Source organism: Caretta caretta, chromosome 18, assembly GCF_965140235.1.
Source record: "Caretta caretta isolate rCarCar2 chromosome 18, rCarCar1.hap1, whole genome shotgun sequence".
NCBI classification, from domain to species: domain Eukaryota; kingdom Metazoa; phylum Chordata; order Testudines; family Cheloniidae; genus Caretta; species Caretta caretta.
This window is the reverse complement of record NC_134223.1, coordinates 8,895,015-8,910,006: the sequence shown is the minus strand read 5'-3', so window position 1 is coordinate 8,910,006 and position 14,992 is coordinate 8,895,015. Positions and strand designations below refer to the sequence as shown.

The window sequence follows — 14,992 nt, the reverse complement described above, 5'->3', positions numbered from 1 at the left end:
GCCCATTTACTCGAGTTTCAGTTCATAGAAGTTCGTACCTCTCAACATTGACGTTTGAATGAACCCAACATCTCGAAGTGAAAGCCAGTTGAAATTGCTACATTGGATTTCATATCATCCGAACTACCAATGTCCTGCGATCTCCCTGTAATACCATAAGTCAAGCCATGTTTGCATGGCTAGACCTTTCAGACAATCTGATCTGAGTAATGAGTTAGCAACAAATACAAAACCAAGTGAATTTCATGTGGCCTCGGGAGTGTTGCACACATTTCACATAGCTCCATGTGGGCTTTATTCACATCTGATAGTCAAGGACAGTGGTGAGTGAACAGGAACAGCTGGAAGTGGTAGCTCTTAGAGTAAAATTCACCTGTGCAGAAGGCCAGCACAAGGTTTTGTACACCACTGCAGTCCCACTTAAGCCTTCATCATCGAGCTCAGCTGGATGTAAGTGATGTACAGGCTTTGTGCCAGTTCTCTGCACTGGGGAGAATTTCACCTTTCCCAAGTGCCATAGGGTACAGCGTGTAGTCATTTTATGTAATCTTTAGACTAACCATGCCATCTCTACCCCACCACCCAATAATGGAAGCACGATCTTGCCACTTCTGCTATTAAAACCTTATATTTTTACAGCACCTTTAATCCAGAAAGATCCTAAATTACTTTATAAGTTGCACATATGTCAGCAGCCACAGTGCCTGTGCTGTACACGTTTACAGATGCTACAGGTGGCAAACTTGTACGTGTTAACGTATTGCAAGGAGATTGTCCAATAGCTGAGTTAAGCACTGTCTCCCTGTGAATCTGAAATAATTTTAAAGGACTTGATCCGGAAGCCTCTACTCATGGGAGTAGTCCTGGTGAACTCAGTGAGGCTACTCATGTGAGTCAGGATTACTCCTAAAATTTTTACAGTTATACCCCAATTATTTTATCCAGCATGATATTCCAGTCTGGTCTGGGTATCTGCCTGGTCCTGTCATCTCTATCTTTTCCTATGTTCCCTGAATGTCTTCATGCATTTTATCAGTCTTCCAGCAAGGCTTATTAATACTTCTGTTTCATTTTCCTCGTAGGGGAGACTGGCTGCTGAGTTTTGTCTACCGGACCTCCTCTGCTCAGCTCAAGGTTGCAGGCCTTCAGCCAGTCATCCTGGATGATAGAAGGATGGTTAATATGGATCTTTCATCTGTAGTGAGTAGCCCTCTTCATTTCCTTAGTATTTCACTCCGTCCTTACCGGTCATAGCCTTGTGCTCATCTTCCGTCCACCTAGCTGCGTCTACACCAGGGACACTTAAAGCACAATATTTTTCACAATCCTGCGTGACGTAGCTAGGTCAGTATTATTTTTAAGTATAGATCAGGCCTAAGAAGAGTGAATGACTTTGTGTAGTCTCTATTCTTCCCTCTATATGTGCACAAACCTCGCGGCCCCATGACTTTACCATAAACTCCATGTCAGATAAGCCTTAAGTCTGGACTGACACCTAATGGAAGCTAGAACCTGAATGTTATTTAAAGTTGTAGGGACTATTTTATTTCTATTGTTGCTTTTTTAAAAAATTCTGTAACATCCTGCATGGGAGAAAATAGTGTTTTTATCCCATCAGATCCTACAGGAGTGGCATCACTTTCAGAAAGACAGTGTGGCCTGGTGTGCTATCTACACTTGCCCTAAACTCAAACACTGAGGCCCAGCGGTGCTGAAACTAGAGGTGCCGGGAGTGCTGCCGCAACCCCTGGCTTGAAGTCGTAATAACAAACACCAAATACACGGTTTCCATCATCAGCACCCCCACTATAAAAGTTGTTCCAGCACCCCTGCTGAAACTTGATCTACGCTTAAAAACTGAGTGCCATAGTTACGTTGACGTAACCCCAAACGTAGACATGGCTACGTCAATGAAAGAAGTCTTCCCTCAACCTATCTACCACTTCTCAGAGAGCCCGATTAACGATATCAATGGAAAAACCCCTTCCGTCAATGTAGGAAGTGGCTACGGTATGGTGCGTCAGAGGCACAGCTCCCCAGCACTGTAGTGTAGACATGGCCTGAGCCTACTCCCCAACAGAATACCACACTTGTAAAATTGAACAACCACTTCATATTCTCATACAGCCCCTTCGCACTTGCACACAGGTTACCACCAAAATATCTGCTTTCCCCTACCCACCATTAAACCCATAACTGCTTTCATATCCCACCTCACTACTAACAGTCCCCATGGCATGAAGACGCCAGTACCCTGTTACTTACACAACCTGCACCATTCTGTAATGAAATGATGCAGACTCAGCATACATAAGCACCTCTTTGCTTTGATGACACACACGGGAGATTCAGATCCTGATCTCCTAATATCACAATCACATCTCTATGAGGCTCCTCAAACGGATCCCCAGATCTCTTCATCTCATAATCACAGCTCTTCCAAGCTGCTCCAGCTTATTCGTCCACTATTCAGCACAGCTACACTAACACAGTGAACGCAGTTGGAGTGCCTACAGATAATTCCCAGGAGCTATTGCCAACAGCAGGTTATCTTAATGCTGTCATCTCCGAGAGGCCTGCCGCTTCCATGATAGACCAGCCTTGCCTAACCTTACTGGAAAGCATGGAAAAGAGGAGCAGTCTTGAAAAAAAACAGAGTCTAGGAGACAGGAAAACAGTGAGTTATATGGGGCCTGCAAAGAAAAGCTTCAGAAACCAATGCTTTAACAAATGGCATGAAAGCAAAGGTTGTTTGCACTTCAAATGCAATGGAATAGGGTAGCATAAAGGTATATAGAGGTGTTCTCAACAGAATACTAGAAGTATAGTGCTAACAAGGCACTTTACTACTTTCTTTTTACTTAATCGAGTGCAATAAATCCAGCTCTTTCTTATAAGATACAAAATCAAAACACCCTTTCTGCAGGTGTGGATGTTTGAACAAGTATTAAAGAGCCTCATTAGTACTAGAATCCACTCAGTAGTAGTAGAATCTATGATTCTACTAGTGAACTAGTATCTTGGACTAGCTGGATTCCTTGAAGATTTCCTGACTCGGATCCATGAAAAAAGTTCAGTGCCACTGTCAGTTAGACGGTTGCTTTGTTTGAAACGTGGCTGACTGGTATCTCCACATCTCATTCTCATAAAGGTCCATGGGTATGGAAATAGCAGCAGGTCACATCATGGGGGGAGGGATAGCTCAGTGGCTTGAGCATTGGCCTGCTAAACCCAGGGTTGTGAGTTCAATCCCTGAGGGGGCCATTTAGGGATCTGGGGCAAAAATTGGGACTTGGTCCTGCTTTGAGCAGGGGGTTGGACTAGATGACCTCCTGAGGTCCCTTCTAACCCTGATATTCTATGATTCTATGCTAGCCCAGTACAATGCAAGTGATCTAATGCTGGACATTCAGTCTACCCTAGCAGAAAACACTGAGCCACAATTTCAATTCCTTTTATGCAGACAACGCAGCTTAAAACCAAGGTGTTAGATGTTTCTTAAAACAACGTGGGTGCCTGTTTCAGTGGAACAGGTTGCTTATTGCAACTTGCTGTAGCATTATCTCCCCACAGTTGCCCTGGTAGTCAATTTTAGCTCTAGGTAATTGAAAATAAATAGACCAGTTTGAGAGAAACCATGAAATAATAAAACACTTACGTTAATGCAGCACAGCAAATCAGAGTGTTTGCCTGTGTTTGCAGGGACTTGGCCCACTGAGATGATTGCAGAGCCCACTGTGATGGGTCCTGAGAGCATAAGAAAGTACAGTTGATCCTCATCATCATCATATATTAAGCATCAAAGAAGCTGGTTGTGCTTTTATATTAAGCTCTCGCTGCTTTAGAGTAGAATAACTTTCTAGCACGTCGAGCAGGCTCTGAACCGAGCCCTTCAGGCCGTTGGTCATTTCACATTTCTGTCCTGCCCTCTTGCAAAGCATCTCAGGATCCTGTAGAGAAACTATGTGAAAATATAAATGACAGAATTCTGGAGGAGGCTGGGAGTGCTTTGCAGTGGCAAGCTCTCCATCTGGTGAGGGCAGGAGTCCCCTGTGTCGTGCCAGCAGCAACTTCTGCAGGTTCCAACATTGGATGGGTTCAGAACAGATTTCTAGTTATGGTGACACAAGGCCATGGGACAGAGAAGGAGGGGAGGTTATCAAGGAGCAAAGTATGGACTTCAGGAAGGTGCTTCTTGCAAAATTCGTTCTAGCACCCTTCACGTTCAAGCCATCTCACAGTTTATCCATGGTGAGGGCCTGTGGGTCCTTTCAAACTTCAGAACTGTGCACAATGGTTAGTTTTCCTTTCAGTCTGGTGGGGGAGTGGGATGCTGGAGTCCAAGGGGCCTGATTCTTGCAGCTGTGACAATGTAAAGGAGTCTCAAAGTGCGTGGGATATAAGGGATATATAAAGGGCCTTCATGTAAATGAGAATCAGGGCCCAAGGTATTTAGCCTGTGTCTGTTTTGATTAGTATGGTCTGCTTTACAGTTTCCATTTGTCATGCCAGGGCCCTCTCCTTTCATTCTCCTCCAAACTTTTAAGGCCTCATTTCTCTAAATCTGTCAGTGAGGAAACTAACAAAATGTCCTCCCACTCAGCAAATGAAGTTATAAAGCTTCCCGAGCGCTTACAATGAAACTGATTGGTTCAGCGGATTTATTTGACAGTAACTGAAACTGAGGAAGTAATTGAGTTGTAACATATTAGGCTGATTGCTGTTTGTTCAAGTGGGATGTTGGAGATTACATTTTACATTAGCATCTGAATATCGAAGAAATGTTGTTAAGAGTCTGAATGTAGGCAAAATGCTTTTCGTGTGGGCTTGGAAGTTACAGGCATTCGCTTAGGTTTCTTTAGGCAATTTTAATGTAACCAAAATCTGAGATGAATTTACAGGCATGAAAGTAGATCTGATGGTCTGTGTCTGTAGGTCTAGTGATGAACTTCATGAAAGATGCAGGAAGTTAGTACTGCCATATTGTCAAAAGTGGGAGAAGGGCTATGCATATCTCTCTCCATATACTACCCCAATAAAAGAATCACAGATTATACAGGGCTACAGAGTTTAATTTCTGCTTTACATACCCATATAAGCAAACCCCAATTTCCACTTTGGGCCGGTTGTAAAATATCTGTTATATAAAGTTTAAAGACCTTTAGCCACAATTAGGACTTGCATTGACCTTGAAATTCCCTGCTTTCCCATGCATTCAAATGGCAGCTGAATTCTCCTAGTCCTACTCTTTATCATTCAGATGTCACCTTCCTAGATGATATTGATGATTATTATTAATTTCTCTTAAGGTAGCACATAGAATGCCCAATTGAGATCAGGACCCCATTGTGCTAACCACTGTACATACACAGGAAAAGAGACGGTCTCTACCCTGAAGAGTTTTAAAGGGTTGATAGACAAGACAAAACTAAGGGTGTGAGGAGAAACTGAGGCAAGGAGCGGTGATGTGACTTGCCTATGGTTATATAGCAGGTCAGTGGCAGAACCAGTAATAAAACCCAAGTCTCCTGAGTCCCAGTCCAGTGTGCTACCCAGTGGACTCTACTGCTGTGTGTTAAATATCATTATGGATATAATTTTCTCACAGTAAAATTAGGCAAAATTCACAGAACAGTCATGGTAAAAATGTACAAAATCAGGGTATGGTCTTGGCAATACATTGTGTATCGCAGAGGCGTTGACGCTGACCCACAGGCTGGGTGACCCACTGAGGTGAGTCGGGGAACAGAGGTGGCACTCTGTCTCCGAGCCCTGCCGCCCAGAGCTGACGCCAAAGCCCGAGCCCCACCCCCCGGGGCTGAAAGGGGAGCTCACAGATATCTCTTAAAATCATGAAATCTATGTTCTCCATGACGGAATCGTAGCCTTAATTACCATTGTAATAACAAAATAGAAAGAGGTGTTGTCTGAGCACCACACTGGGAGCCAGCTACTCCAGAGTTCTAATCCCAGTACTGGGACTAATTCCCACTGCAGCCTTGAGCAAGTCACTTCCCCTTTGTGTGCCTCAGTTTCCCCATCTGTAAAATGGATATAATAATACTGCCATCAAAGGAAGGTCATAAAGATTCATCAATGATTACTGTGCTTTGAAGACTGAAAGCATGTCAGACCAGCTAATTATTATTACTCTGTCATTTAAGACCATTTTAAAAGCACTGATTTACCCTTCTTTGCAATAAGATGTAGTGATGAGATTTTGTGACCTGTTTTACACTCCGATGTTCCTCTAAAATTGGAGAAGTAAGAAAAGGCTGAATAAAAGAGCTCAGTTTGGAATATGCTGCACCAGACATCACCATAGCTGTGGCTTTTCCCCTTGAGATAATTACAAACCTTTTTTAACTTGCTCTTTTCTCTGCTGAAACTGAGCAGTGAAATGCCAGATCTGTGACAGTGATGATTAAAATGGAATTCCTGCTCTTGCCCTCCAAAACCTTTCTTAGAAGTGATGCCTTGTTACTGGGTCTCGAGTGGTTCCAGGGCAGCCTGGTTCACCACCTGTGTGGGCTCTTTGGCTGCAGCAAACAGACAAAAAAAAGGCAGTGTTCTAACAATCTATTGATTTGGCACTTGTGTGATTCAGGCTTTTCCTCAAAGATGCATTAAACGGTGTTCTTGTCGTGGGCCCAAAACTTGCAGCAAAGAATGAATTCTAATGCTGAAATTCAGGTTTATTAAGGACCCTGGGGACTGAGCATGGAAGTGGGTTGCCTGGGTCTCGTTGCTCCCAGGTGGAATGACTTGTTTCAGATGAGCCATGCTGCCTTAGGCAGGTGTGACAGGAATGAATACAATCCAAAGAAGAAAAGCAAGAAAGGGAACTTGATTCAATCAGAAGCTAAACATTTCCCTGGATAGGAACTTGTAGAGATTCTATCACACTGCAGTAAGGAAAAGAAGCTAAAACCACTACTTCTTTGGTGATGTTGTGGGAGGGGGAGGGACCAGGGCAAAAAACATCACCAGGAAAATTTCATTAAGTCCCTGTAATGTCAACTTTGAGTCCAGCTTCAGTTCTGTTTCAGGGAAGTGCCAGCTCTCACAGGTTCTCAAAAGAGAATAGACTTGTGGTTACATTTCACAGGAATAGGTCTAAACAGCCCTATCTCCCCTCCCCCCCCCAGTCACTCACTCTCAGGGCTGCACGGAGTTTTTTGGGCATCTGGAGCACAATCTGAAACTGAGCAGCCCCCCTTCCAAAAAGGAAGGGGGAGGCCCCTGGTAGAGGAGTTGGAGAGCAAGCCCACCCTCAGTCACCCGGCAGTAATGGCTCCTGTCCCGTGGGGCTCTGCCTGGCTCCCTGCTCTTGGCGTTGCAACCTGGCATGCAGGGTTTCAGCGTAGCTCAGGTTTGGCCTATAGAGGGTCATCTGAGCTCAACCTGAGTGGTGCTGACACCCTGCATGTCAGGTCACAATGCCACTCTTTTTCGGGGTCCTCTCAAACCGGGGCTCAGGGCAAACTGCCTCTTTTGCCTTCTCCTCCCCCAGGTGGCCCTTTCCTCCCACACAGCTACCAATTTTCCACCCTGAAATTCCTCATTGTGAGCTGTGCTTGCTAGATGGTCAAAATCTGGAGCTTCTATGGACAGACAAGCAGAGACACAGGCTCTCACATACCAACTGCAGATGTGCCCTCTTCGGACTATTTTATATAGAAAACCACCCTCTCTCGTCACTCTTCCCTGTTCCGTCCCACCACTTGGAACTGACTGCTTCAGGGCAGGCCCCAGAGTTACCAGGGCAGAGGCCAGCTGCTGAAGCCATCAGATAACCAGGCCTGAAGGAGCAAAATGAGCCAGCCTCTCAACTAACTTGTAAACAAAGGTTGTTAGCATCACAGCTTCGATTCAAGCCTGCAGGGAGTTCGCCTGTCTGAGCTTTTTTATCTGTTGAACAACTCACTCTAGCTAATTTTCCACCTGATTAAGCTCTTGGAAATGACGGCGCTTCTTTACCATCAGTCGTCACACCACTTATTCTTTCATCCCTTTGACAATCTGCAGAATAGAGAAATACTGTACAGCCACATTTCCTTAGAGGCTTTTTAGTACAACAGCAGTCAAGCTAATAACTAGGAGCCCGGAACCTACAGGATCCTCAAGCACTTCACCTGCCACTAGCCTGCAGCCACCTCTGGATGAGAGGTAGAAGCTGTTTAACAAGCATTTCACAGCAGTGTAGGACAGAAAGTGAAAGATACTACTGCATCCATTTGAAAATGCCAGGACAATTTAGGGAGGTGTAAAGTAAATACTGGACTCGGTATTTGGTAGGACACTGGTATTAACGCCCTTGCTCTTGTAGAAAGTGCTGTGGCATGTTAATTATCAGTATCTTGCTGCCAATACTGTAATGCACTAAGCCTGAGTTATCCGAGTTACAGGGGCCTTATTAGATAATTGTTGGTTCATTTGTAGACTTCCAAGCATCTTCTGAGTCTGTCCAACACCATCTGGAAAGGGGAGCAGTTTTTCATCAGAACTTGTTAGACTAGAGAGAGATCCACAGCCACATGTCAAAGGAGAATCCAACAGCTTAAGCATCCTTGTTCCCTTCCATAGATTTGTTAAGAAATTAGAATAACTAATAGACATACAGAGCCCAAATTGTGCACTGACAACAGACTAGCCTTAACTACAGCTGTTCAGTGAACTATGTGAGTGAATTGGTTTGTCCTGCTCCTCAAGGATAAGATTTTGTTTAGCAAAAAACTCCATCAAATTTGCTGGCATCCTCAGTGGATATGCCAAAGGTTTAATGAGAATGTGGACTTAATTACCCTTTTTCCCCTTAGAGGTGATCCATGCAGGTCATGAACCAGGCACATTGGTTAGGGGCAGGGCATGGCTTGGAATTTAAGGGAAGCTTACGCTGCTGTTTCCCACGGTCTGTCCCAGGGCGGTCAGCTTAGCACCAGCCACAAAACGCTGCGGAAATTATTTTGAAAGAGAGAAAGCAGGGGCGGGGCAGTGTCATATTTTAAATAACCAACACAATCCAAAGTATGCAGTTTCCCATCTGAGGTTCTTGGTTAAGTAACCAGGAACAGTATTGATATGCTACAGGACCACGGGTTCTCTTCCCTACAGCACAACAGTTTGCATCGTCTTTGTTACCCATTGGAGATGTTTTAAATGTTAGAGAACATTGCATTTGAGACAAACCCTCCTAGTAGATCCCAAAGGCTCAGACTCCGTCCCTGACTGGGCTCGCAGTATATAGGAATCACTAAGATTGTCACACAGTTATTAATGTTACAAACAATTGTCCAGATCATGAAGTCTGTGATCATGATGGTCCCTTCTGACCAGAAAGTCTATGAGTCCATTTGGGCAAAACTCCCAGCGAAATCAATGGGAGTCTTCCCTGAATAAGGACAGCAGCATCAGGCCCCATCAGAGTCACAGCAAGGTGCTTTTAAGGACAGAGCACGTTGTATGTTGCCTGGATATTTTTGTCTTGTGTTTACATTAACTGTATTGCAACAAAGTATTTCTGTTTGGGTTTCATTTCCTTTCTACTGTGTTTTCTTATGCCAACATCTGAGAAGAAAATTCAGATTTTAAAGCCAATTAAAAGTGTTAATGAAGTAGAAAACACGCCGTGTTTACAAGGTATTTCACCCATCACATAGTTTCCAGCCATGTTTGAGATTTTACAGTTGTACCGTAACGTGTTATTGACGCTCATAATGTAGATAAAGGAAAAATCGTGGAAAAGTTAGCACTTCCTGTTAGCCTCTGAATTCCTGTTACCTCAAATGGTAATCTCATCGGAGTTTACAAGCCAAGCAGAATCAAGCCCAGTCAGGATAAAAGCTGAGGGAAATCCCTGTGCAGTCAGTAATGGCATTGATGACTAACAGCAGCGGTACTCCTCTCTCTGAGTCACTATTGCTGTCCCCAGAGTAATCCTATGGGTGCTGGGTTGCTGGAAGGTGCCATCTTTCAAGTGAGATGTAAAACTGAGGGCCTGATGCTTACGGTCTCCTGGTCAAATTCCAGCTTGGATAATTATATTCTGTCCGCTTACAATTCCCCCAGGAATTTCAACTCTGTATGGAATTCCTCAGTTCTTCTCCTAAACCATTGTGTAGAGTTGTTGTATTTATAGTTTATATTGTGGTAGGGCTTAGAGGACTCCACTGTATTGAGCCTTATCATGCTAGCCATCATTGTCCAGACCTCTAGTAAGTGACCGTCTCTACCCCTGAGAGCTTACCATCTAAAACAGGGGGATGAATAGAGTCCTGGAAATCCGCAGGTATCCATCCACTTTATATCCACAGATAGCCAAATCCACGGCTACAGATATCCGCAGACCTTTTTTGCGGTGTGAATGCAGATACAAATTTTGTATCTGCACAGGGCTCTATGGATGAAGAAAACAAGGAGGTAGAAGGACTGATCTGTAGACACATGAACAAATGGATATAAACTGGCCATGGATAAATTCAGGCTGGAAATTAGAAGACTGTTTCTAACCATGGGCGGGGTGAGATTTTGGAACAGCTTCCTCGTGGGAGTTCTGGGGACAAACAACTTAATTAGTTTCAAGAGGGAGCTGGACAAATTTATGAGTGGGATTGTATGACAGGGTTGTTTATGATGGTAGAGGGCAGGGTTCAGCCGCCTTGGGGCTCAGTTCCGGTTTCTGTCTTATGTTCCTGAAAACTCAGGCTTCAGCGTTTCAGCCAGCCACCAGCTGGGATCAGGAAGGGATTCACTACCCCACTACCACCACCCACCATGTATTCTGATTTGTTTCTTTTATGGCCTTCCTCTGAAGAGTCAGGGGTGGCCATGGCTAGCAACGGGACATCAGGTGGGGTGGCCAAGGGCTCTGAGGTGGCACCAAGCAATTCTCTCATTCAGGTCCGTGGCTGGCTGATCCTGCTCTCATGGTCAGGGTCTAAACTGATCGCCGCATGTGGGGTAGGGAAGGAATTTTCCCCCAGGTCAGATTGGCAGTGACACTCACGCAGGTTTCATCTTCGTCCACAGCATGTGGGTACAGGTTACTTGCCAGGATTATCTGGATTCATCTTAATTCTGTCCCTGCCATTGTGAGGACTCCCGCACTAGTGCAGGTTAATCCTTTCTGTTCTCTCTCCTGTGGCACATAACAGTCTAGTCACCGGTGGGCTCTAATACTTTGGTCTAATTTTGATTGTTGGGTTTAGTGTGCGGGTGCTGGGCAGTGTTGGTGGCCTGTGATATCCAGGAGGTCAGAGTCGATGATCTAGTGATCCCTTCCAGCCTTAAACTCTATGATTCCATGTAGCTGTAATCACAAGTGGTGTGTGCAGATTTAGCTATGCTGCCTGTCACCCCAGAGGCGGCTGCATATCAGTGGAGGGCAACGTGTACGCACAGTACGAAATTTGTAACACATGAAGGGATTCATTTGGATGACAGACACTAGAGAAAGGCAAGCTCATTATCTAATAATTACAGCAGCACAGTTACCAGCCTTAGCAAAAAGCAGCAATTCACACAAAGGACGAAATACCAACATTTCAGAAGTGAAATGAAGCTGTTTTTAATGCATGGTGATTTTTTTTTAAACCGCTAGCTATTCATTCTTTGACTGTTCAAGATCTTGACTGTTTGAGCTACTTATAGAAAAACTATGTGGAATCCAGGCTGACCACCTGCTTTCCAAATTTTAGCGTGGTGCAAGTTTAAAGCAGCTGAGTTAGAAACCCCTGTAAATGGGGAGGGTCATAGAAACAGCAAGTACACTATAAATCTGGTGTCATGAACGTTCTGCTGAAATAACACTGCTTCCTCCTGGAAGTGCTCCTTACTGTAAAGAGGGGAGTGGAAATGGGGCAGTTTGGATTCTGAATGTGTGATGGTTCTGAAGGGGGTTTTTATATGTGACCCTGCCAGGGGAAGGTATATCTTCTGGAACTCCAGTAACTTTTTCTAAGAGCCACTGGCAGACTGGCAACCACCATCTGCTTTCCTCTTATCACCATCTGCAATCATTTCTGTCTTATAATTTTCCTTGACACATGGGGAGTCAAGGGAAATGCAATCTAGAGCCCATGAAAAGGTGTTCAGATGTGACAGTAGAATTGATGAATCTCCTCTTGAGCGGAATTTCGGATGCTGGTGGAGTGGCAGTGGCTGTGAAGCTGGTTATTGTGGTCCAGCTGCAGATGAAGAGATTGAAGGAGGCTGCTTCAAATAGACCCATCTGAAGTTATCAATTTCCTCTTCTTTCCTGGCATCTTTGAGTTTGAGTCATGATTTGATTATGGAAAGTTAGCAGGATCTCAGAGTCAACAGAGCATTAACTGGTGCCTGTGCTAGAGACAGACATTTCTAGGAGATTGTGGGGGAAGGATGGGTTGACATCACAATCTGAGAAAGCTCACGTATTCTCTCCACCATGGGGCCAGATCCTCAGCTGTTGTAAATTGGCATGGCTTCAGTGGAAGTCAGTAGGACAATTCTGACTTATACCAGCAGAAGATCTGACTCGGAGAGCCCTAAGCCAATGATATTCAGATGCCAAATCCTGTACACTCCTGAATAAGCAACAGAATGAAAGAAGGAGCATATGTGTTCCTTGATCAAGAATGGGATGAGAGGGGTGATCAGTCCCCTCCATGGTGACCAAGAAGGAGGCTTTCTCTGAAGTAGCTCCTTTCAGGTGACAGAGTTGCTGAGTAGGATTGTTGCCACTGATCTGTTGTTAAATGTGTTGGAGTTGCTCCTCGGGGAATTCTGCGGCACTGCGCATGCGCAGAATTTATGTCCCCCACATATGTCTTTGCTTCCCTGCAGAAAAATGACTTTCTGATGGGGGAAGCAAAGGGAAGACACAAGAGCGGTCATGCAACCCTCCCCAGCAGTATGTTTCAGGTGTCCAGGGCAGCCGGCGGAGAGGTAAATCATTGTGGGGCAGGAGGCAAAACTGGAGAAGACCCGGCTGGTGGCTCCTTCCCTGCGTCAGGCTCAGCTGCTAGTCCTGGTTGGGCTGGGGAGGATGGAACTTCCTCTTCCCCTGCATGGCATCTGGGGCTGAGTCAGACCCGTCCCCAGACTTCTCCCCCAGCTGCAGGGGGAGGGATCACTGTACAGGAAGCTGCTCCCCCATCTGCCCAACCCCCATGTATTCAGACCCTCCCACCAAGCCTCACCGCCCCACACCCAGAACCCTTACACCAACGAGTCTCACTCCCCCTGCACCTGGACTACCCCAAAGAGCCACCAGCACCTGGATCCCCAGCCCACTGAGCCCTGTTTCTCCAGCATCTAGACCTCCACACTGAGCCTCTCGCACCCAGACCCCCTTCCGAGCACCCCCAGACACACGCACACACACACCCCACTGAGCCCCAAACACCTTCACCTGGACCCCCCTTCAGAGTCCCATTACCATTGCACCCAGAACCCTCCAGCAAGCCCCTGTGCATCCACCCCCTGACGCCCAGATCCCGCACTGAGCCACCCACACCCTGATTGCCCCACACAGAACCCTCTCAACACACATCTGGATCTTCCCACACTAAACCACACTTGGATCCTGCCTTGCTGAGCCTGCCTGCACACACCTGGTGCACCTGGCAAGGAGGGGCAGGGCCCTGGGATTTTTCTGGGGCAGGCCCAGTCTTTGCGCGGTGTCAGGGTTAGGTGCAGCCGCACTGCTGAGTCCATGTCCCGGGTAGGAGCTGTGCAGTGATCTTCCACCTCTGTGCAGCCAGTGGCCTGTGCTCCCCTCTGCCATGCTGGAGCCTCCACATTTCTTTGACAAATAAAATTTGCAGATTTTTGCAGAATTTTAAAATATTGTGCGCAGAATTTTTAATTTTTTGTGCAGACTTTTTAATTCAGTGGCGCAGGATGTCCTTAGGAGTACACCGTGATGCTCAAGGGTTACAGAAGGCTCCCAGAAAGTGTGCTGCAGAGAAATCCTGCCTTACAGTCCCATGGGACAGGCTTTCAAAAGAACTCTGGGACAAATGTTCAAGTGCTCAGCACACACAGTCAGGGCTAGGTTTTCAGAAGAGCTCAGTTCCCATCCAGCCACCTAAATAAGAGCCAGATTTGCAAAAGATTGGGTGCTGAGCTCTTTTGCAAAGTTGACCTTGAAGTCTCTATCTCTGTCTCAGTGGGAATTGGTGGGTGCTGCGCAGTTTGAAAATCTGGGTTTAACTCTTTTTCAATCTGTCTCTTTTGAAAAGAGGGGATCCAGTTAGAAGCTTTGTCACAGACCCAAGTCAACCCAATAAAAGGGTTTAGCAAAGACCTAATGTTTTGGGTCACTTCTGGGTCACTGTCATCTTTGATGCCAGTAAGTTCTGCTCTCCCAAATTATTTCCCAGAGAACTCTGGCCAGATACTCCAATCCGACCCTCCATGCTCACACTTGGGGTTCTTTTTCCATCAGCACCCCCGTGGGGCATGCTCCAGTATCATGTAGTCTCCTTTGCTGAGTCTTTTAAACACTCTTTGCACCATCTAATTTAAAGAACACAGATTTGGGTTGGCATTCAGAGCCAAGTATTTGATTATAGCAATCTTGGAAATAAATGGCACCTAATGTGACCTGGGTATAGCTGGAAAAATTTGGAGTGCTATGATACCAGCTTAAAGGCTAAAGAAAAAAGCCTGATTCAGCTCCTGGTACCAGCTAAGAGTCTCAGCAAAAATAGCCAACAACAGCTCTGCATATACTTGAAAAATTTGTACAAGCAGCTCTTCACTTCAGCCTGATTGCCTGGTACATAGAGTGCACGCACTGCAAGAAGGGCATCAGGGAAAACATCTTCCCCCTCAAAAGACTCTCTGGAGCCCTCTGATCAATTTTTATGCGTGGCGTTCCTTCCTTTTTTCTTTGTCCCTCCCCATAGCTTTCAGAATGTCTCAGTAGGCTTGAAAGGTTCGATTTTTGACAGTAAAGGTGGATAAAAGTCGATTTCACTACACGCACAAACCAAAAAAGTATTTTATC

At 45.5% G+C, this 14,992-nt stretch overlaps 1 protein-coding gene across 5 annotated transcripts in view; it reads left to right on the top strand.

Moving 5' to 3' along the window:
• TMCO4 (transmembrane and coiled-coil domains 4) overlaps positions 1-14,992 on the top strand; it is an 83,113-nt gene that overhangs the window by 53,015 nt on the left and 15,106 nt on the right. For all 5 annotated transcript variants that reach the window (XM_048825342.2, XM_048825341.2, XM_075121170.1 and 2 more), the window contains one exon: positions 1,083-1,200. In XM_048825342.2, the coding sequence (XP_048681299.2) occupies positions 1,083-1,200 (118 nt within the window). The remainder of the gene's footprint in view (positions 1-1,082; positions 1,201-14,992) is intronic.